Source organism: Salvia splendens, chromosome 12 (genome assembly GCF_004379255.2).
Source record: "Salvia splendens isolate huo1 chromosome 12, SspV2, whole genome shotgun sequence".
Lineage (NCBI taxonomy): Eukaryota > Viridiplantae > Streptophyta > Magnoliopsida > Lamiales > Lamiaceae > Salvia > Salvia splendens.
The window spans coordinates 4,681,999-4,706,063 of NC_056043.1; the positions used below are offsets into that span (position 1 = coordinate 4,681,999).

The following is a 24,065-nucleotide window of genomic DNA, read 5'->3' on the forward strand; positions in this document are numbered from 1 at the left end:
GGAATATCATGTACTCCGGAGGAACAATGCGCTGGAGAGCTCGGCTTGCCAACAAGTTGTGAAATCATTACGGCGCTGGGCTTCTCGGTACGACATTGTTCTTTCTCGGCGCCCCTCCATAGAAAGATTCCTTCGGCATGTCGTGCCAACAGATGCTCGCACTCCAGATCAAGCCTCTGGTTCCCTTGTTCAAAATCCTACTTCCAGTCAACAACGAACTCCGGAACAGCCGGAAACGTCAAGACGAGAACGGGCTCAGGAGCAACCGGAATCGTCAAGACAGGGACGGACTGAAATTCGCCGAGGAGTTGTGACTATGAGCGAGCAAGATCAGCAGATGATTATTGCAGAGACTCTTCATCGCCGAGGTGTTAGGACTTCTCGGGCTCGGGGAAGAGGCGTTGGGTCGAGGATAGCATCTCGTCGACCTGCTTATTCTTCATCTGCTCGGAACAACCGAACTCGGCTTCCAGAGGATTTTGCAGATAGGTGGCTTAACTTCAGCAACCCTGGACAGTAGAATAGTCCTTTGTAATAGCGTAACGCCATTTTGTAGGGTAGCTGAGTTGTATGCCGAACAAGATTTGAAAAATGAAATTTTGTTTTCGCTTCTAACACTGTATTTACAGCTTAGCGAAAAAATTTCATCGTACTTGTCCTCGGTCTTATGAAGTAAACTTCTTTGACCGAACTTGGTCCTTGGTCTTATGAAGTAAACTTCTTTGACCGGACTCGTCTTTGGTCTGATGAAATAAACATCTTTGACCGGACTCGTCTTTGGTCTGATGAAATAAACATCTTTGACCGGACTCGTCTTTGGTCTGATGAAATAAACATCTTTGACCGGACTCGTCTTTGGTCTGATGAAATAAACATCTTTGACCGGACTCGTCTTTGGTCTGATGAAATAAACATCTTTGACCGGACTCGTCTTTGGTCTGATGAAATAAACATCTTTGACCAGACTTGGTTTGTGTTCTAATTTGGCGATTTTTGTCGCCGGGATCGAACTTTCCCTTGTCCTAATTCGGCGAGTTTTATCGCGTGGATCGGACTTTCCCAGTTAACCGAAGTGGTCTTATGCAGTAAACCTCTTTGACTAGACGTGGTCGTCCCCGGTCTTATGAGGTAAACTTCTTTGACCGAACTTGGTCGTCCTAATTCGGCGAGGTTTATCGCGTGGATCGGACTTTCCCTTATTGCAGTTCGTTTCAGACGAAGTGCTTATTTCTTAAGCCGAATTGTGGTCTCGTATCTTCCTGAGAAGCTTGGACTCACAATCGTTGGCTTACTGCAGTTCGTTTCAGACGAAGTGCTTGTTAAGCTGAATTGCGGTCTTGTATCCTCCTTGGAAGCTTGGACTCACAATCGTTGGCTTATTGCAGTTCGTTTCAGACGGACTGCTTGTTAAGCTGAATTGTGGTCTTATATCCTCCTTAGAAGCTTGGACTCACAATAGTCTTTAATAATCGATCTAAAAAGGGGATCAGTCTTTAAAGAACGATATACCTTGGTACCATTTGTAAGAGACGACAAGCACATAGAGACAAAACACATAGGGAAAAAAATGAAAAAGACGAAAGAAAAAAACTTTAAACTTTTTATAAAACGACAAGGAAAAGGTACAAGTAAAAACAAACAAATAAAAACATGTACCCCTATGACCGAACTAGACACAAGACAGACTGACCGGACTTTGTCTCTTACAAGTGGAACTTCTTGAGGTTGGAGACGTGCCATGTTCGGGGTACTTGTTCTCCTGACATGTGAGTCAATTTATAAGACCCTTTGCCGAGGACTTCTGACACCCGATACGGACCCTCCCATGTGGGTTCGAGTTTGCCCAGCTTTTCTGCTCGGCTTACTTCGTTGTTTCTCAAGACGAGATCTCCCACTTGAAATTGAAGCTTTTTCACCCTTTGGTTATAATACCGGGCTACTTGCTCCTTATACTTGGCTGCTTTTATGCACGCCAATTCTCTTCTTTCTTCGGCGAGATCTAGTTCGGCTCTCAGTCCGTCGTCATTCATTTCTGAGGAGAAATTTAGAGTTCGGGGACTGGGTACGCCGATCTCCACCGGAATTACGGCTTCAGTGCCGTACACCAGACTATACGGGGTTTCACCGTTGGAGGTTTTGGGTGTAGTTCGGTAGGACCACAGGACTTGAGGGAGATTTTCTACCCATTGTCCTTTGGCTTGTTCTAACCGGGCTTTTAACCCTTTCACCAGAATCCGGTTCGTTACTTCCGTTTGTCCGTTTGCTTGGGGATGGGAGACCGAAGTGAACCGCTGTTGAATGTTCAGCTCTTGGCACCAATTCTTGAACGTCTTGTCGGTGAACTGAGTCCCATTATCCGAGATGAGGATGTGGGGTATGCCAAATCGGCACACTATGTTCTTCCAGACGAAGTCCAATGCCTTTGAGCTCGTTATCGTAGCTAATGGTTCAGCCTCCACCCACTTCGTGAAGTAGTCCACGGCAACGATAAGGAATTTCATTTGCCGAGGAGCTTGAGGAAGTGGTCCCACTATGTCTATGCCCCATTGCATGAAAGGCCAAGGGCTTTGCATAGTGTATAGATCGGTCTGCGGCATCCTTGGGACATTTGCATGAATTTGGCACTTCGTACACTTCTTGACGAGCTGCACTGCCTCTTGTACCATGGTTGGCCAATAATATCCCCATCTCAGAACTTTTTTAGCTAAAGCTCTGGCTCCGATGTGGCTACCGCACGATCCTTCATGAACTTCTCTGAGGATGTAGTCCGTCTCTTCTGGTCCTACGCACCGCAATAACGGCTGGAGGTAAGACTTTCTAAAGAGGACTCCTTCATGAAGTTCGTACCGAAGTGCTCGGCACGTAATCTTCCGAGCTTCTCTCTTATCCTCGGGCAATTGTCCTTGATCCAGATACTGCAAGATCGGCGTCATCCAGTTCGGCGAGCTGGATACTGAATGTACCTCGGCTTCATCAATGCTTCGATGCATTAATTCTTCCGCCTTTGAGCTCGGATCTGAGGCCAACTTACTTAAGGTATCTGCTCGGCTATTTTCCGCTCTGGGAATGCGGATTATCCGAAAATAGGAGAAACTTCGGCTGATGCTTTGCGCTTTGTCCAAATACTTCTTCATTCTCTCGTCACGAGCTTCACTTGTACCCAACATGTGATTTACTATGACTTGTGAATCACAATGGACTTTGAGAGATTTGACGAGCAGACTTTGCGCTAACTGGAGTCCGGCCAGGAGGGCTTCGTACTCGGCTTCATTATTAGTAGTGGGGAATAGGAACCGAAGTGAGTAGGTTACCTCGTGTCCGTCGGGAGCGACAAGTAAAATACCAGCTCCACTTCCCATCTTGTTTGAAGCTCCATCTACGAATCCGCTCCAGCAGTCCGGCGGCTCTACTTCGGATTCCAAGGGCTGTGCTAGTTCGGCATTGGCAGAATTCTTCTGTTCGGCAATAACAGGAATTGCTTGATCGAACTTTGCTTCCGCAAGAAAATCTGCCAAGGCTTGTCCCTTGATGGCTTTCCGAGGTAGATATTCAATTGTGTGCTCTCCCAACTCTATAGCCCACTTGGCGATTCTGCCTGATGCTTCTGGTTTGGTCAACACTTGCCGAAGTGGCAGATCAGTTAGGACGCATACCTTGTGAGCATAGAAGTATGGCCGCAGTCTCCTTGCTGCATTTACTAATGCCAGAGCAATTTTTTCCAGAGGTTGATACCTTGTTTCTGGACCTCTTAATGCTCGGCTTGTAAAGTAGATGGGAAGCTGCTTTAGGCCTTCTTCTCGTACAAGCACCGCGCTGATGGTTTGATCCGATGCCGCTAAGTATAAGAATATTACTTCGGCTTCGGTTGGAGCAGAGAGAATAGGAAGCTCGGCTAGATAACTTTTGAGTTCGTCAAAGGCCTTTTTCTGCTCGGCTCCCCACTCGAACTTTGGTGCCTTTTTCAACACCTTGAAGAACGGCAGTTGCTTTTCGGCTGCTTGGGAAAGGAATCGATTCAGTGCGGCTAGACATCCGATTAGCCTTTGCACGTCATGTATGGACTTCGGCATCGCCATGTTCTGAACGACTTGAACTTTTGAGGGGTTTGCCTTGAGTCCGTCCTTTGAAACCCAACAACCCAGAAACTTTCCCGAATCTACCAAAAAGGTACACTTTTGGGGATTAAGTTTGAGGTTGGCTTTCTTGAGCACGTTGAGAGTGGACTTGAGGTTGTGCTCGTACTCCGAAGTGCTTTTGCTTTTGACGACTATATCGTCAACATACACTTCGACCTCCTTTCCAATCAGGTGCCGAAAAAGCTTGTCTACCATCCTTTGATAAGTGGCTCCGGCATTCTTTAAACCGAATGGCATCTTTTTATAAGCGAAAATGCCGAAATCAGTAATGAAGGCCGTTTTTGAAGCGTCAATCTCATCCATTAAAACTTGATGGTATCCTTTGTACAGATCAAGAAAACAAAAAATTTCAAAGCCTATCAAAGCTTCTACTTTTTTATCTATGTTCGGAAGGGGATAGCAATCTTTGGGACAGTGCTTATTTAGATCGGTGAAATCTATGCACATCCGCCATCCTCCTTCCTTTTTCTTGATCATGACAGGATTGGCCACCCACGAAGGATACTTCACTTCGAATAACACATCCGCCTTCAATAATTGACGGACTTCGTCATGGATGACTTGACTTCGTTCTGCCGCAAAGAGTCTTTGCTTCTGTTTTATCGGCCGGACTGAAGGATCAATATTTAACCGATGAGTGATTACCTCGGGGGGCACTCCGGTCATGTCCAACGGAGACCATGCAAAGACGTCTTTATACTCCTTGAGGAGCTGGATGGTTTTTTTCCCGAAGTAGGGGCGTTCCCGCGAAGCCGATCTTAACCGTTCTGGATGGATCGTCTTCGTACAGCTGAACTGTCATCGAGTTCGGCTCCGGTATGACTTCGGTCATCGCCTCTGACTCCGGCTGCTGTGATTGCTATGCTTGGTGGTGCCGATCTGACTGCTCGGCACTTCTAAGCGCAATTTGCAGACATTCCTTTGCTCTCTTTTGGTCACCTCGGATGACCGCTATCCCTCCTTTAGTAGGGATCTTGATGGTGAGGTGATAGGTGGAGCAAACGGCCCGAACTGTGTTGAGCCAGTCTCTTCCCAGGATGACGTTGTACGGGGACCGAGCTTTCACCACGAAAAACTCAATCATCGTACTGGAGCTAGTAGGCGCTTTCCCCACCGTGATCGGAAGGCTGATAATACCTTCAGGGCGGGTGTCCTCCTGGGTGAAGCTCTTCAGGGGAAGCGGAGCCGGACTGAGCCGAGCTGGGTCCACTTCTAGTTTGTCGAAGCACTCTTTAAAAAGAATGCTAACCGACGCTCCTGTATCCACAAACACCCTGTGGATCAGTTTGTTTGCCACTCCGGCTTGGATGACAATGGCGTCTTGGTGAGGAGAGATGGCCGGGACGGGATCAGCAGCCGAGAACGTAATCACTTCGTCCTGCTTCAGCCTTTTATGCGTTGGCTCCTCTCGATTGGAGCCTCTGCGTTCTGACTTTAGGGACGACTTGGTCTTCCCGGCAGGGAGCGCGTCAATAGTCTGGATTACTCCATCATATTGCGGCTCGTCATCGTCTTCGGGATCCGGCTGCCTTTTCGGATCCTGAGGAGCGCAGTTCGCACCACTCTGCTTTTTATTCTTCTTTGGCTGCTTACTTCGGTATTTTTTCAATGTCCCTGCCTTCACAAGAACATCGATACCTGCAGCCAAGTTTCTGCACTCCTCGGTATCGTGACCGTGATCTTGATGGTAGGAGCAGTAGTTATCCTGGGGTCGGCGCGCGGCTGATTTCGTCATCCGCTTTGGCTTTTCGAACAGGTCAGAGTGCAGTTCGAAAATTTCCGCTCTCGGCTTGTTCAGCGGTACGAACTGAGCGGGCGACTTCTCGGGATTGAGACGAGGTCCCAATCTGTCTTGCACCGGAGCCCTTTGAATTCTTTCAAATGGAGTCCGGCGAGGATGCCCCTGATCGCTATGATCGGGCTTCCTTCTGTCTCCTCGGGTCGATGAGCTGTCTAACGACCGTTTGCGACGGTCTGCCTCATCGGCCCGGGAGTACTGGTCCGCAATGTCCCACATTTCCTGAGCTGTCTGCGGACCGCACTCAACGAGCTTCCTGTAGAGAGCTCCGGGCAAGATTCCATTTTGGAATGCCGAGATGACAAGCAGATCGTTGAGATCGTCTACTTGCAGGCATTCCTTGTGGAATCTTGTCATAAAGTCGCTGATTTTTTCGTCGCGACCTTGACGAATGGAAAGCAGCTGAGCCGAAGTGATTCGGGCTTCCGCTTTCTGAAAGAACCTCCTGTGGAAGGCATCCATTAGATCTCGGTAAGATCTGATGCTGCCCTGGGGGAGGCTATCGAACCACCTTCTCGCGTTCCCGATGAGCAGCTCGGGAAACAGCTTGCACATGTGGACCTCGTTGAGACCCTGGTTCGCCATGTTATATTGATAGCGCCCCAAGAAATCGTGAGGGTCCACGAGCCCGTCGTAAGTCATCGACGGAGTTCGGTAGTTCTGTGGTAGGGGAGTTCGGGTGATGTCGTCCGAGAACGGAGTCTTCAGTGCTCCGTACACGGCGAATCCGATATCTCGTCGGTATGGAGGAGATTGAGTTCTCCTGTGATTCCGGTACCGAGGAGGAACAGGAATATGTCGGGGTTGAGGATTCTTTCTCCTGGGAGATGCGACACTACTGCGGTAGTGACTTTCTTGTGCGGAGGGAGAAGGAGAATCCGTCGTTTTCGTCTCCGGCTGCTTTTGGCTTTTTCGCAGGAAGGTTAAGAATTCCTCCTGCTTTTCAGCCAAAAACTGCTTGACAGCCTCATTCAAATCGGGCTGCTGGGAAGACTCAGTGGGACGATTTTTGGAGCGGCTTGTTCCTTCGCCATGAGAACTGGTGGTGGATTTATCCCTAGGCTGTTTTCCCGACCTATGGGATGGATTGGCTTCCTCCTGGTTCTCACGGGCTGGAATACGGGTATTCTGCGATCTGGTATGCATTTTTTGGGTGGAAAAAATGGATCAAAAATTCGCTTTATCACAAATTTTGTTCTCTGTTTCCCACAGACGGCGCCAGTGATGAATCCGCGAATTATTGATGTTAATAAATGCTGGTAGAAAATGAAAATTACGACACAAGGAATTTACGTGGTTCGATTTACTGAGGTAAATCTACGTCCACGGGAAGAAGGGAGGGCAAGATTGTATTGCTTGATCTGGGATTACAGCTTACAACACAGACTTGCTATATGGTATTTTATCTCTAGAGAGCTTAACCCTTTTCTATCTGATCTAAGTTCTATTTATACATTGAACTAGGATCGTGGTTTGCAGCCCCACTAACAAGATCGTGGGTGAGCAATAACTGCTCAATAACTGCTTCGTACCACTAAATAGATCGTGGGTATAGCGGAGGTCGTGGAGGCCTTTCATGAGTCCACTAACTCCTAGTTCGGTCGAATGCTGAGACCGAACTGCTGGACTTTACCGATCAGCTCTTGCCGATCTGAGAGGAGAGCTTGACTGGTCGGCTTTTACCGAGCTGTAGGCTGAGTCCGAACTCTTTGGTCGTGCCGAACTCTTTGGTGCCGAACAGATACTCTTTCTTGGGCTCTGGGCTGATGGGCCGTCACTGTTATTGGGCTTGCCATTAGGGTTTAGTTCGTACCCCATCATCTATGTAAAATTGATTCTATAAATTTGGAACCCCTGTTTAGCTGCATGTGAGTTTGTTTGATAAGAATTGAAGTGAAGTTTGTTTTTTTAGACAATAGAAGGTGGGTTTGAACGAGATATTTGGCTTTTATATGACCTATTCTATTGTGTTAAAAAAGTGTTAGGCTACAAATCTCTTTTCGACTATAAAATAATGTTGAAAACTATACGATTTTGGCACTTATGAGATTCTAATTCATGACCAATAATATAAACAATCAGATGTTAAATCCACTATAAATAAAAATTGAAAATAATTAGTGTTAAACTCTAAAATATTTTATGTTAGTCAACCTCTCTCTCTGTATATCCATTAAAAAAGGTTAAAAAGCCCAGTCATATAATCGCCATTGAATATATATAATCTACTACAATTTGCAGTGGATATACATATACATTGAAATTATAATAAAATGCAATATGACTTCTCCAACACATTAATGGCAATTGTCATTTGTAAAGGTCAACTAATAGTTTATTTTTTACTTGGTTAAAATAACAGTTGAATCCTGTTGCAATCACAGTAGGGACGGAACCACATAGGGCCAAGCCCACGCGCCAGCGGGGGCTTGGCCAGCACCAGACTCCGACCCTTCACTAATACGGCTGTTCTCTGACCGGTCTCTGCCCCAAAGCTTCAAGCGCCGCTGCATCTGTGAAATTGAAAATGGAACTAGGTTGGAGAAGATAAGGGCTGGGCTTATTAATTTTGGGCTGCGTTTATTGCTGGGCTGCTTTTATTTTTGGGCTATAAAAACTAATGATGTACTAGGGCTTGGCAGAATTGGAATTGGAATTAGAATTAGTATAAAATTGTTTTTATAGTGCTTAGAAATAGTATAAATTGTTTGAATTGTGCAAGTTTTAGTTAATAAATTTATTAATATGTGAATATATTATCTAAGAAATCTTGTTGTTATTAGTAGTAGTTGTGTATCGGTTTTTTTTAAAAAAAATCAAGGAATGATTCAACTAAATGTTTCAACTAATTGTAGTATGAAAGAGTTAATGGTGCAAGTGTTGAATCTAATGAGGAAAATATAAATAGTGACACGGGACTACGAAAACAGTTATATGTAAAATTAAATAATTTAATATTATTATTTTTAATATTTAAATATTATTCCTTCCATCCCACAAGAATACGTATTCTTTCCTTTTTAGTCCGTCCCACAAGAATATGCACTTTCTAATTTTGAAAAGTCTTTTCTTTTCTAATGAGGTAGGATCTATTCTCCAAAGTGGGAGTCGGTTAACTGACTAATCGGTTCTGTCGGAACCGACCGACCAAAGTGCATATTCTTTGGGAACGGAGGGAACATTATTTTCCAAAATTTGAGCCCCAGCTTATTTAATTTTCTGCTTCCGTCATTGAATCACAACACCCATTAATCATAGAATGGGCAGCTCTCTCCTTTTTTTTCTGATTAATAGTAATAATTAGACGACAAATTCAAATTAGTTGTTGTCGTTGACAGCCAGCTCTATAATCAATTATGATAAAGCCATAAATATTTTTTAAATGGAACAACGATTTATGATTGGGTCGGTTTATTCCATCCTTCATTAAGTATTCATGTAATGATGTAAATTATTTTATATAAGCAATGGAACATTTTCTTGAATTTTTTTGATTGGTATAACATATTTAATTTCTACTACGAGTATACAATTAATAATTATAAGCTGCGATTTTAGTAAATGTCAACCATAGACTTATACTTTTTCAAAGTCGATGCCTTTTCCCCACGTAAAGTCTCTTTGCTTGGTCTTGTCAGTTTACAACTGAATATATTTTTTTATGAGAAATTAAATATATGTAGTACTAATTTATCATGTATTTTCCTAGAAATACAGAGCAAAACGTCCTCATAATATGTCTAATTAGTGTAAATGACCAATTGACCACTAACATAAAAATAGTCATCTTTGAAAATGGGCAATTCACAACTAATAATATCTTTAATTAGTTGTAAATTTAGTTTTGAATATTTTGATACATTAAGTCTAGAATAATCCAATCACCTTCCAAGATTTTCTTCAGAGTGATTTTAAAAAAGCATAATTTCCCAAGTAAAATCCAACAAATAAAAAACATATAGCACATCTACAAAATAAAATGCCAAATACTTATAAAGCAAACTATATCATCTGTAAAGCATCATTATAAGCCTAGAATTTTAGAGAAAAAAAGTTGCCCCATCAAAACATAAGATCGACTACTAGAAAATAATCAACATCTAAAATAATTGAAAACATAGTAACTTGCAAGAAATCCACTTGCAAGAGCAACTAGAATATGATTTCGTAAGATATTTATCTTTATCTCTATAAAATATAAATACATTATAATATAGCCTATAGGAATAAATATAATGAATAAAAAAATTTGTTTAGAAAATGGTAAGTATTCGTATTAATTTTCATAGCGACCAAGTAGTTGGCTACCAACACGTACAAAAACCATTAAGAGCATCCACAGTGGTACGGATGTCTCGGCGGACTTCCCAAAAACAGCTCATGCCACGTTATAAGGAGCTCCCACTGCACTGCCACGTCATAAGGACCTCCCACTGTACAATGACATCCCCAAGACATCCTGACGGACATCCACAATAAAAAAAATTCACAAATTCACAAATATGTAATTTACGGAATTAAAAGTTCGACACGAATACGGGGAAAATACAACGTTTTTTAAAAAATAAAAATAAAAAATAAAAAATCGGGACGTCCGTCGTGGCACTGCAACGGCGGACGTCGTCGGAAAGCTGTGTCCGGAGCCGACGTCCGCGTCCGCCCCTCGCACGCCTGATGGCGGACGTCCGGCACGCCGGTCCGACGTCCTCCCGTTGCGAATGCTCTAATAATAATATTAATATTAAATGGGTCCCACTTCATCTAATTAAACCCTATTCAACAATAGTAAATGAGAACTAAATTACGACTTAAATGGGTCCCACCCCATCTAATTAAACCCTAATCCATAAATAAATGAAAATTCCCCCACAGCCATGGCCACTACTTTCTCTCTATCATCACTGCTTGTCTCACTCTCATGACTCCTTTTTGAATCTCTTCTTTACTTTACTTTTCACAGGCATTCTCTGAGTAAAGCGAATAAAAAGCCTAGGGTTCCAACTTTTTCTCCCATGAACCACTGATTATCAACAGTTTCTCCACATTTTACTTCATTGTTTCCCTTCTACTTCGCTCAAAGTTTCAATTTTTCAGCTATTATGGTGATTTAATCGACCTTCCCCACTTTCCCCTTACTTGTTGGTGCAATTCTTCTTCAATTTTGGAGGGAGTTAGTTGCTTTAAGGGGTCAAGAAAGCGAAAATGCCGTGAGTTCATTTATTGGGATTTTTGCTTTTTTGGGAGACGTACATGTGAAGCTTAATTGTAGTGTTTTAAGTACGATTTCCTTGCTAATTTTCCAACTTGGAGTTGTTGAATCCTTTATTTAACTCTGTGGAGGAGGAATATTCTGGATCTTTTGTCGCTCTTGTTTACGCCACTTTGTTTGCTCAAACTCTGTCGATTCGCAATTGGGATCGCTTTTGCCGACTTATTGTAGCTGAAACTAAGTTAGATTTAGGAAATGCTTTGCAGATAAGGAGATGCCGCATCGCACATTTTGCGGTTGTGTTTATTGTTTATTAGTCAGTACATTTTAGGGATTTTAGGCGATGGAGGATATTGGGCTGTTCAATCAAGGGTGGAAATGGCTGCAATCGAAGGACTGTTATTCTGTAGCGAGGACTGCTCTGAGCTGTTTAAGAGACAAGATTGGGATTTTCAAGGAGCGGCATTGGCCGATGGTTTGTTGTGGATGCGCGAAATTCGGCAGAGGTCTTCTGTTCTTGTTGGTGTATTGGAAAAACTGCTCTATTTCTGGATTCCAGTCTTTTGCTGGGCTCGGATCGGCTGCTCTGCTCGTCATAATGTGGAGTTGCTTCCTGAGCTTGACATCGATGTCATGTCTTCTATATGTGCTTCTTAGTATGGTATGTTTTCCAGTCTCATTAATTAGTTGTCAAATCAATATTCTTGAAATTGCTTGTTTTGTGATGCATATTTATGTTGTGATTTCCAAGATCTGATTTTTTTATAAGCCTATGAGCAACATGTGATTGATCTAAATAAAATGTTTTGTGATTCCGTGGACTTTGAATGATGTGGGAGGGTAGCGTTATCTTGGAGTTTGCAGGATCAGTTAAATTTAGGGGAAACTTCTTCTAATTCAGTAAAAAGATATAGGGGAGTCTCCACCTCTTTTCCCAAGCAGAAAAATGAAAATAAAATAAGGGGAGATTCTTATTTACCATTAGCAGAAATGTTTTTTCTTTCTTTATCTGTGAAGATTGAAGAATTGTCTTTGAAACTTTCATGCTCAATTATATAGTGTTTTGGCAATTACAGAGAGCATGGCTCCATTATTCTTGTGGTAAATTGGTATGTTTCATATTGCCCATCTTTTGCTCTTTAGAATGTTCGAGGAATTTTGTGAAAGAGTGCAGCATTAGTTGGTTTTGCACAATTTTATTCGCTTTCCTTTGATTATGTATTATGGTTGGATTATATAGCAAATGCTAAACTTTTTCCTACAATTGTGTCTCTAGACTCTGCCGAAGTGTACTGTGGCCTACGTAGCAACTGCTTTTGACTACTCTCTGTTTGTTTGTGTGCTTGCAGGGAGCTGCTGGGGCTGCTGTTCAGTATTTAGGCTACACCCCTGGACTTTTTATTGTGGGGCTGTTTGCCATTCTAATTTTATGGATGTATGCTAACTTTTGGATAACTGGTGCCTTGTTTATAGTTGGTGGTACGCCTCGCTCTTATGATTATATCGAACTCGGTTCATCTTCAACATGTCTATTTCAGCCTTCTTCTATCTTGTTCTTAGTTCTTATATCTATTCCATTTTCAGATTCATTCGTTTATTATCTTCAATGTAAATATTGGTTTGTCCTTAGTCCTTGCTCCTTTGGTTGAATATTCAAATTGGAACTTACCTACTAATTGGCTTCTCAAAATAAGTAGAGGAACATTTCCTAATGATTGGTTTTACCTGTAATTGACTATAGAGTGATTAATTTTCTGAGAATTGTTTTCTCTTGCTTCTACCTTTTCCAGTATTTTAGCATTTTCTTGTAGAATCTGCTGATAACATCAAGACTTTGGGTATGCAGGCTATCTGTTTTCATTGAATCACGCACGGCTGGTGGTGTTTATGGCAACATTGTATTCTATGTATTGTGTCAAAAGCCAAGTAGGATGGCTTGGAGTTTTTCTCGCAATTAATCTCGCTTTCCTATCTAATGATGTGTTGAACTATTTAATCAAGTGGTGCGATAATTTAAGTGAAAGTACTCATTTTGAGGAGCATAAGGAAGCTGATTCATTTACAGAGGATGATTTTTGCACCAAGTGTGATTACTCTGCTCCTACTGAAGTAGAAGCAGAAGAAGAAGAGAAGCTAAAATCATGTAAATCAGCCACTAAACCTGCTAGTCCTTCACTGATTGTTGAAAAGCCAAAAGAAGTTGCTTCTAAGGCTGTGGTTAGAGAAGATGGAAGTTCCCTGATTGAGATGCAGAGGATTTTAAATAGTGGCAATCACTATGAAGCCCTTGGGTTTCTCCGCCATAAGAAGATTGATGTTATATTATTGAAGAAGGAATACCGAAAAAAGGTATGCGAGTTTGATTTTTGCTCATGCAAATTATCTTTCTAATACCTTGTCAGTTATTCCCCTCAAAATAACTGTTTGATACCAGTTTCTTATGCAACTTCACATTTTGCATATCTTCAGGCCATGCTTGTGCACCCTGACAAAAATATGGGAAGTCCACTTGCAAGTGAATCATTTAAGAAACTTCAATGTGCATATGAGGTGAGTAAATCTTCATATTTCTTGTTTGCAAAAAAACTCCTGAAAAGAATTGTGGGTCATATTCCCCTGGAAGCTGATGTTGGCAATAATTGTAGGTTCTTTCTGATGCTGTGAAGAAGAGGGACTATGACGAGCAGCTCAAAAAAGAAGAATCAAAGTATGTTATGCAGAAATCAGCTAGCACTTCTTATCAGGTAAAGCTTGATTAAATATGTATTGCACCGTTTGCGCATCGGGGTAGGTTTTCAATTCTAGAATGCGTTTTAATTTGGGTTTGAACTTTGCACCACTGGGGGATGTCTTTATGGATTCTCGTGTCTAGTTCTTTGATTATCGCTTATTTCTTGGACTATTGTGTATCATAGATAATCTGTGTCAGCATGGCATAAAATAGATAATTATATTTTTCATGATGCAGGCGACTGATTTTTGCTCTGAGGAGTCAAGGCGCATACAATGCACGAAGTGTGGCAATTCTCATATTTGGGTTTGTACAAATAGAACCAAGGCGAAAGCTAGATGGTGTCAGGTTTGAAAACCCCTTTATAACTTGCAGAGTTATTGTCATTTGATTTGTACTCTATACCAATTGTTATGGTTTTTGGGTGTAGGATTGCTGCCAGTATCATCAAGCTAAAGATGGCGATGGATGGGTTGAGAACAAGGGCTCACTTGTGTTTGATCGGCTGCAAAAGGTATAGCTTGAAATTTACATGCTGTAGTCACTAAAAATATCTTACTTCTTGATTTGGGCTCTAAGCTAGCTGAAACTCACTAGTAGCTTTGAGTATTTACCTTCTTGTTTAGAAATCTACTTGATTTGGGGATATGCTTGTGTACCACCTTTCTCTTTCTCATTTGCGGCTGTTAAGAAGAGTATGCTATGTCTTTCATATGTAGGTGGAAATACCTCGTGCTTTTGTATGTGCTGAAAGCAAGATTTTTGATGTGTCGGAGTGGGCTACATGTCAGGTTAGTTAGTCTGTTATTTCTGCACTCACTCGCCTGTATCTTCTCGTATGTGAAAATACACGGAGACAAGCATTCATACTTGCTAATTTGGTGGGAGATACAGGGAATGTCTTGCAGAGCAAACACCCACAGGCCGAGTTTCCATGTAAACATGGTTGGATTGGAGAAGTCAACTCAGAGGTCAAACTCGAGCCGGTATCCATGGGATTTGGATGCTGATATGACTGACGAAGAGGATGAATTTGATATGTGGCTCCAGCAAGCCATGGCGGCCGGACTGTTTTGTGAAACTTCAAAACGTAGAAAAAGCTGGAGTCCCTTCAATAAGAAAGGAAAAAACCAGTGGCGCAGATCATCTTAGAAGGCAAGTTTTGTTGTAGACTTGATTAATCGGCATCTATCTTGTTTCCACACCCACGCACGTCTCCATACAGTGTTGAATGAGGGCATCGTACCCGGAAAGCTTCTAGCAGGTGAAAATGTGGATCAAGAATGTGAGGACTGCTTTCCTTGCAGGGTTGAATCATGTAAATAACCAGGATTCGTCTAGTTTTTTTCGCACGTTACATCCGGCTTTTGCTGCATTCTTGAGCTTAAGAATGAAATTTGGAGGAATAGCAGAACTGGTTTGATTTGGTGCAGCTTGTTTGTGTACACATTTGCTCACAAGTGTAACCACTTGAGCAGATGCGATAAAGTGAATAGTAGGATTAGCATCTCTCACCCAAATGCTGTCTGTGTTATCAAAATTCATTGATTTTATGGTGCTTTTTATCTCTGATGATAAATACTATATTTGGATTCCAGCAAAATCAAGCAGTCTTTATTAATCTGCAGAAAAAACATTTTGGCCATGGTAATTTAAAAAATTTCACCTAAGATGCAGTTTCCTTATTTTAAGCGCTTCTGATGATAAATACTATATTTCGTATTATCTCTCATCTATTTTTAGATTATGAGTATTAATATGATGATGACATTGTACCATTATGACGAGTACATTACAAGAATTTTATGATTGTTATCTATCAATATGATATCAAAACCAACGTTTTGAAGAGTAAATTGCAATTTTGTGATGGACAAACTATATCATTACAAGGAATAATATCTACATGCGTGATAATGAAGTGGTTTTTGGATTTTCAATTAGATTTTAGAATATTATATCTTTATATATAAAAAAAAGTTGGAAAGTTTGTAAATAAACTTTAGAAAGTTAAAATTAAAAATTTTAAAGAATAAAACAGGGATAAAATAGAAACTATTAATGCCTAGTACAACTTATTTAGCTAAATATTATATCTATATGCATCTTAAATAAAACTCTAGGAAATTATAAGGCCAACACATCGAAAAATGACGTTTTATAGTATGTATAAGAGTCGAAATGTATGCTGATAAATTTCAAAATAATTAAAGTATGAACATTATATAAAATTGATTTTGATGTCTATAATTTGAAACACATCCACTTGAATTGAAGAATAATTCCCTTTATACTTTAAAATTAAATTAATAACTAAAGTATTTCAATGTTAATAGTTGGAAAGAGCACAACCACATAATTTCCATGACCAACCTTATCTGCAAATAATTATCACATTTCTTATTTTGTTACCTACAGCGAATTCTTCATAATTTCCATTTTCTATGATTTATTATTTTGTTTCTTTCCCATCAACAAGAATATTTTGCATTTTTGTGTTTATCGGCTTCTGTTTATAGGATACTGCTTTTTTACATTTTCCTTACATTACGTAAAATAAGACCCTACAAGCTTATACGTTGTAGCCATATAGATCTTGACATTAATTCATTTATATCATGATATAGCCATTTTATATGTCACGTGTGTTAACCTAATAAGAAACTTTATCTATTTCTGTGACACAAAATACTCGTAATTCGAATAATCGAATTGAATCAAATCAAAATATTAAGAATAGGATGAGATTTGTTTTTCTTCAAAATTCAAATTTTCGGTCCGATTTAGATTATTCTAAGAACGAAAAAAATACATAAAATACAAATTATAATTAGTATTTATGTAGATGTTTCATTAAAATTACATATTTTATCCAAATGCTATTTTATTTAAATATTTATTACCTGATAAATAAAGTAACAAAATCTATTTTGTTTTTTTTCAGTTATTCTGAAATTTTCGTTTCAGTTCGAATTTAGTTTTAAAGTTTAAAATTTTTACATTCAGATTGTCAATATTTTGAATTGATTCAGATTTATATTCACCCAAACTACAAATTAGACAAAAATTTACTCCCAAAAAAATGAAATGCTTACCTCTGGCTATTGTCATTTTCATTTTATACTTGTAATACGGAATGTCAATTTAAGGTGGCGTTCGGTTGCCATGACTAATATCATGAGACTATCCATCTAGGATTAAGTTGTGGGATTATTTTAGTTGGAGGGGGAAGGCTATGACTAATTATCATGAGACTATCCATCTAGGATTAAATTGAAAGGTTTAATCTTATGAACCAAACATGATACATATTAAATTATGAGATTTAATCTTGCCAACCGAACACCTTAGAGTATGATGGACCAACCCGAATAGACAGAAAAAATAAAATTCGAGACATAATATTTTAGTTCAAAACACAAACAACCCGATTGGCCCAAACTGAAAATAGCCCAAGACTAGGGCTAACTCAAAAATCGAATAGATTAACCCGACTAATTGAAACATTATTAATTTTTGTTACTATCAAATATCTTTGCTTTATTTTTTTGATTTGATGATAAGATTAGATGCTTGAAATATGTGTTTTGATTATTCTGAATGCTTACATAAAGATTGAATAATGTTAATCATTTATGATAAATATGTGTCAAATTATTAGCTTGCATAGTGGAACTTATTAGATTCTATACGTAAATTATTTTCCTTTGTTGAAACAACAGTACTATCAAAATACGCGCTACATATTTTAGTTTTAGAATACATGATTTTTTTGTAACAAGATAATAATTATCAAGGGAATTCATACACATTAAAATATTTCTCTAAATGTTTCGGCTCAACGAGCTAGATCAACACGTAAAAATCAACAATATAGAGTCTCATTATTCACAAATCTAATCTTAAAGACCGAACTAGAGACCAAATTAGGGCTCTTAGATCTAGTTTTTAATGGATGAGATGAGATGATGTAGTGGAAATTTTCGCATTCATTAGGTAGCCAAATTACTTCAACCGATGGTATTTTTGTCAAATTACATTTTTATTACTTCATCCAGTAGATTTATTACTTCATTCCAATAGTTAATTACTCAATTCCAGTAGATTATTACTTTATTCCACTTTGAATTTGAATTTGTTTAACCTTTTTACAAAATTTAAAGCGAATAGACTATGTGAATTGTTTTCAAAACGAAGTATTTATTCTTTATTATGATGTATGTCAATGTTGATGAAGTTATAACCTCATTTAATAAGGTAATGGACTGAAGTAATAACCCAATTGAAGTTCAATGAAGTAAAATCATATTGTGATGAAGTGGTATACTTGTTGAATGAAGTAAATGCACATATTAATGAAGTAGTGATCACTCTTCCTCATATGCTCAAGAATCCCTTAAAATAATAACTTAGTCGAATGAAGTGATAAAACTATTTGAATGAAGTAATATAATAGAATAAAATGATGTAGTGATCTAGTCAAATGAAGTAACATAGATAGTTAAATAATGAAGTAGTAATAATCCAGGTGAATGAAGTAATAGTCTAGTTGAATGAAGTAAATATACAAATCTAAATAATAATGACTTTTATACTTTTTCTTCTCCAAAATAATAGTACAATTTTCTCAGAATTCTCAAAAATAAAAAACCCAAAACTCATCGTAACCAACCGCCGTTTCCCGTTCTCAATTAGATCAGCGGAGGCACCAATTCATGGAGAAATATTCCAGTTTCTCGATGTTCTTCAAGTGGCTGAACAAGAAGGGGAGCAGCAGCAGCAGCCGGAGCGAGAGAAGCACCTCCTCCGGCAGCGGCGGCGGCGGCAGTTCGTGGCGGTGGAAGTTGAGGAGCTCCGCCGCATTGCAGTGGAAGAAGAGGTTCATGTTGGAAGAGTTAAGCTTCAAGAATTGCATGAAGAGCATGCTAAGGACAATGCTCACTTGGATTCATGCATGACTAGAAATGAGAGTGCACGAGAAGGGAATCAACATGAGCACACCAGATCCTGACCACTGCCAGCTGCAGACACCAGTGCATCAAGGGACCACCCTTGTACGTTCAAGGACATGTTGCTTAAAGGATTAAAGTAGACTGCAGTTAGTTAAGATTAGTGTTCTTGTTGTTTAGTGTGTTAATCACAACTCTAGATTGTTCCTTGCACTTGTATAAATACTGTCTTTGTAAGCTTAATGTTCAATCAATGAAATAGTAGACGTTGCCTTCTCTTGATACATTTTTAGTAATGTTCATTTCTGCTTTCACCAAGATTCTTTTGTGTTGTTCTTTTCATGGTATCAGAGCAGGATCCTAGAGATCTTGTCTCTATACTCCTTTCCCTTCTGTTTTTGTTTCTTTCCGCAAAATGGCAAGCTCCAACTCTTCATCTGGAGGCATTGCTCAGAGTCAAGGGACTCAACCTCTCTATGCACAGTATGGGCTTGAAGGGTATTTGAATGGTGACAAGAAGTCTCCACCCTAGACAATAGTTATTGCAGAGGGAGAAGGAGGATCAATCATAAATGAAGAGTTTATCTAATGGCAGAGACAAGATAAAAGAGTAGCAGCATGGCTGCTCTCATCTATCTCTGAAGCAGCCCTAGGTCTAGTTGTTGGCTTGAGGTCTGCAAGGGACATCTGGGGTGCCCTTGAGACTAATTTTGCCAGCAGATCCACTGCAAAAATCATGCAATACCGACAACAAATGCAAAACCAGAAGAAGGACTCACTGACTATGAGTGAGTATATTGGAAAAATGAGAAACTACTTTGATCTCCTTGGATCAGTAGGCTGCAGAGTGTCTGAAGATGAGCAAGTGATGCACATCCTTGGAGGTTTGGGACATGAATATGATCCTGTTGTGTATGCAATTAGCTCAAGATCTGATTCATAGAGTTTGGGAGATGCTACAGCTTTTCTACTCACTTTTGAGTCAAGAATGGAGACTATGAGGTCTCATTCTTCCAGTGCAGAGGGCTCACAGCCGCTTCTGAATCTGATGCATCAATCAAACCAGAAAAGAGACTTCACTCCATACAATCCTAGGTTTGATTCATGAAATGGAAAAGGAGGATCAAGAAATCAAAGAGGAGGAAGAGGTGGAAGAGGTTTTGGCAGAGGAAATAGCAAGGTGGTGTGTCAACTGTGTGATAAACCTGGGCACACTGCAGCAAAGTGCTGACATAGATTTGAGCAGAATTATGCTCCTCCACAGCCTCAGCAAAGTCAGTTCAGAGGAAGTGCTCCAAATCAACACCAAGGGTTCTTCAATCCATCAGCACACCTTGTTCACACAGCTGCAGCAAGGCCACCTCCATCTCTGAGTTCTGGCATACCCTCTGAGTTTGGCTTTGACTTAAATGCTTCAGCTAGCTGGTATCCAGACACTAGGGCCACTCACCATGTCTCTGGAGATTTGAGCAACCTCAATACCAGTTCAGAATACACTGGAGGTAAACACCTCTTGCTTGGAAATGGTTCTTCTGTTGTTATTTCTAATATTGGAGAATCTGAATTAACACCTCACTCCACTAGTTTTACTAGGAAGCTCACCTTAAAGAATCTCCTATATGTCCCTAGCATCACCAAAAATCTTGTGTCCAAGTTTGCTAGAGATAACTCTGTCTTTTTTTAGTTTCATCCTGACTTTTATTTTGTCAAGGATCTGGGAACCCGGGAAATCGTGCTCAAGGGAACTTTTGACAAGGGCTTGTACCACTTCCTAGTAGACCATTCACCAATCAAGGGAAGCTCTAGCTCCATCACTTCCTTTCCTGCTTCCATTTCATTCAATCAAGGCTGTCCAGCCATACACTCAGTCAGCTCCAACATTCCAGTAGCTAATCCTAGTTCAAGTCATGATTCTAGTCTTGTTTTAGCCTTGTGGCACAATAGACTAGGACACCCTACTCTAGAAATTGTCAAAAATATTCTCAGAAGCTGTAATGTCCCTTTTGATTTAATAAATGATTCTCAACTTTGTCACTCTTGTTGCATTTCTAAAGCTTGCAGATTACCTTACAGTTCCTCTGAATCAATTGCTACTGCTCCTCTTGAGCTCATACATAGTGATCTCTGGGGTCCATCCCCAGTAATCTCAAGAAATGGCTATAAATACTATGTTTCTTTTGTGGATCATTATTCAAGATTCACCTGGATATATCTATTGAAGAACAAGAGTGATGTCTCTGATGTCTTTAAGCTTTTCAAGTCATTAACAGAAAATCTTTTTCAAACAAAGATTAAGGCATTCCCATATGATTGGGGGGGAGGAGTTTCAAAGCTTGACCTCATTTCTTAAGGAGAATGGGATATCACACAGGATTTCTTGCCCCTATACTCCTCAACAAAATGGATTAGCTAAAAGGAAACATAGGCACATTGTGGAGAATGGGCTTACTCTCTTAGCTCAATCTTCACTTCCAAGCAAATTCTGGGATGATGCTTTTGTTTCTGCTGTATTTCTGATTAACAGAATGTCATCCAAGGTCATTGGTAATGTCTCTCCCTTCCAAAAATTATATTCCAATAAGTCTGACTATGCAGCTTTAAGAGTCTTTGGCTGTTTGTGTTTTCCCCTGCTCAGACCATACAATAATCATAAGCTCAATAGCAGATCTGTGAAATCTGTGTTTTTGGGGTAAAGTGGATCTCACAAAGGGTATAAGGCTTTACTCCCAGATGGGAGAGTGATTATCTCTAGAGATGTTATTTTTGATGAACACGTTTTTCCCTATCCTTCAATTTTCCCCTCTGATGACACAGATGCTTTTATCTTCTCTTCACCTGTGTTGAGTCCTTCACTGCCAGCTGAAACATTCACACCCATTGCTTCATCTACTTCTTCACATCTTTCACCTGATTCGGAACCTCACTCTGATGATTCACCTCAGTTATCTCAATCTCAATCTCATCATTCTCCAGATTCTCCCCATAACACAGATTCTCACCACTTACCAGCTGCTTCTCACTCAGCTTCTGGTGATCATTCTTTCACTTTTGCTTCAAATGCTCTTCCCATTGCTGATCATGTTCCTGGCAAGCATCACGTGTCCACAAGGTCTAAATCTGGTATTTTCAAGCCTAAATTGTATAATCTGTCTATTTCTTCACACTTCCCTCCTAAATCAGCTCAAGAGGCCTTACTCTCACCTGCTTGGAGAGCTGCTATGCTTGCTGAATTCACTGTTCTCCTCAAGAATAAAACTTGGATCTTAACTACTCTGCCTCTTGGGAATAATCTTGTAGGATGCACATGGATATTCAAGCTGAAACTTCATCTCTCTGGAGAAATTGCTAGGCACAAAGCCAGGCTTGTAGCTCAGGGATTTTCACAGCAACTTGGTTTTGACTTCACTGAGACTTTCAGTCCAGTAGTCAAGCCGGCCACTATCAGGTTGATTCTCACTATAGCTGTGACTTTTGGTTGGAATATCACACATTTGGATGTGAATAATGCCTTTCTCAATGGAGAGTTGAACGAAGACATCTACATGAAGCAGCCTTTTTGGTTTTGAGCAGGGAGGTGCTACCCTGGTTTGTAAGTTTAATAAAGCTATCTATGGACTCAAACAAGCTTCCAGAGCTTGGTTCTTCACCATTCACTCAGTGCTTATTTCTCTTGGCTTCATTCAGTCCAAGGCAGATGCCTCAATGTTTATCAGAAAGTCAGGCTCTCAGTCTATCTATCTTCTAATCTATGTGGATGATATGCTTATTACAGGGAACTGTCCTATTGCTATTAGGAAGGTAATATATTAGTTGAATGCTCAGTTCTCTCTTAAAGATCTTGGTGAATTGTATCTTTTCCTTGGAGTAGAGATTGTTAAAACTCAGCATGGACTTCACTTGTGTCAGTCTTCATATATTAAAGATTTGTTAAAAAAGGCTAAAATGACTAGTGCAAAAGGCAGCCCTACTCCTATGATTTCCAGTTGTGAGCTTAGCAAGAACATTGGTGAACCTATTTCTGATGCTAAGCTTTACAGAAGCATTGTAGGTGCTCTTCAATATGCAGCCATCACTAGGCCAGATATCAATTATGCTGTCAACAAGGTGAGTCAATACATGGCCTCACCTCTTGATACTCATTGGAGAGCTGTTAAACGCATTCTGAGATATCTATCAGACACTTTAGACTTTGGGATTCAAATTCATAGATCAAATGGCATTTTATCTGTTTTTTCTGATTCTGATTGGGCAGCAGACTTGGATGATAGGAGGTCTACTGCTGGCTTTTGTACTTATTTTGGTAACAACCTCATTTCATGGTGTGTGAAGAAACAAACGGTTGTGGCTAGGTCTAGTACTGAGGCTGAGTACAGAAGTCTAGCTCATGCTGCAGCTGAGGTTACTTGGCTTAGTTCATGATGGGAGAGTTGAAGTTATCAACCCATTCGGGACCTGTGACCTGGGTAGACAACTTGAGTGCTATTGCTCTTGCTTCCAACCATGTATTACATGCTAGAACCAAGCACATTGAGCTTGAAATTCACTTTGTCAGAGACAAGGTTCTTAACAAAGACCTCGAGCTAAGGCATGTTCCTACTCAAGATCAAGTGGTTGATATATTCACAAAGCCACTTGGACAACAACCTTTCTTGAAGCTAAGAAACAGACTTGGTGTAGTTTCTCTAGCCTCACTCAGGTTGAGGGGGGATGTTGGAAGAGTTAAGCTTCAAGAATTGCATGAAGAGCATGCTGAGGACAATGCTCACTTGGATTCATGCATGGCTAGAAATGAGAGTGCACGAGAAGGGAATCAACATGAGCACACCAGATCCTGACCACTGCCAGCTGTAGACACCAGTGCATCAAGGGACCACCCTTGTACGTTCAAGGACGTGTTGCTTAAAGGATTAAAGCAGACTGCAATTAGTTAAGATTAGTGTTCTTATTGTTTAGTGTGTTAATCACAACTCTAGATTGTTCCATGCACTTGTATAAATCTGTCTTTGTAAGCTTAATGTTCAATCAATGAAATAGTAGTCGTTGCCTTCTCTTGATACATTTTTAGTAATGTTCATTTCTGCTTTCACCAATATTATTTTATGTTGTTCTTTTCAGTTCAATTTGCACCTCTGGTTTATAGATGACGTTCTTTTCAAATTCGTCTCTGCCTTCTAGGCCGTGTGTTTGGTCACCAAGCTCTGCTTCTTCTTCCTCTGCTGCGGATGCCATTTCTGATTTCAAT

At 40.2% G+C, this 24,065-nt stretch overlaps 2 protein-coding genes across 2 annotated transcripts; both read left to right on the plus strand.

The window, feature by feature from the left end:
* Positions 1-10,819: 10,819 nt before the first annotated feature.
* Positions 10,820-15,477, plus strand: LOC121759434. Its single transcript, XM_042155010.1, has 9 exons — positions 10,820-11,804; positions 12,493-12,622; positions 12,990-13,492; positions 13,613-13,693; positions 13,789-13,887; positions 14,112-14,222; positions 14,305-14,388; positions 14,594-14,665; positions 14,769-15,477. The coding sequence occupies exons 1-9, from the start codon at positions 11,487-11,489 to the stop codon at positions 15,024-15,026; spliced, it is 1,656 nt and encodes a 551-aa protein (XP_042010944.1). The 5' UTR covers positions 10,820-11,486; the 3' UTR covers positions 15,027-15,477.
* A 7,288-nt stretch (positions 15,478-22,765) lies between these two features.
* On the plus strand, positions 22,766-23,242 carry LOC121757435 (uncharacterized mitochondrial protein AtMg00810-like). Its single transcript, XM_042152982.1, has one exon. The coding sequence runs from the start codon at positions 22,766-22,768 to the stop codon at positions 23,240-23,242; it is 477 nt and encodes a 158-aa protein (XP_042008916.1).
* Positions 23,243-24,065: the final 823 nt, after the last annotated feature.

Coding starts and splice junctions, on each gene's coding strand:
- LOC121759434 (XM_042155010.1), top strand. CDS start 11,487: ATGGAGGATATTGGGCTGTTCAATCAAGGGTGGAAATGGCTGCAATCG. Junction 11,805..12,492: donor TATATGTGCTTCTTAGTATG/GTATGTTTTCCA, acceptor GTGTGCTTGCAG/GGAGCTGCTGGGGCTGCTGT. Junction 14,389..14,593: donor TGTTTGATCGGCTGCAAAAG/GTATAGCTTGAA, acceptor TTTCATATGTAG/GTGGAAATACCTCGTGCTTT.
- LOC121757435 (XM_042152982.1), top strand. CDS start 22,766: ATGACTAGTGCAAAAGGCAGCCCTACTCCTATGATTTCCAGTTGTGAG.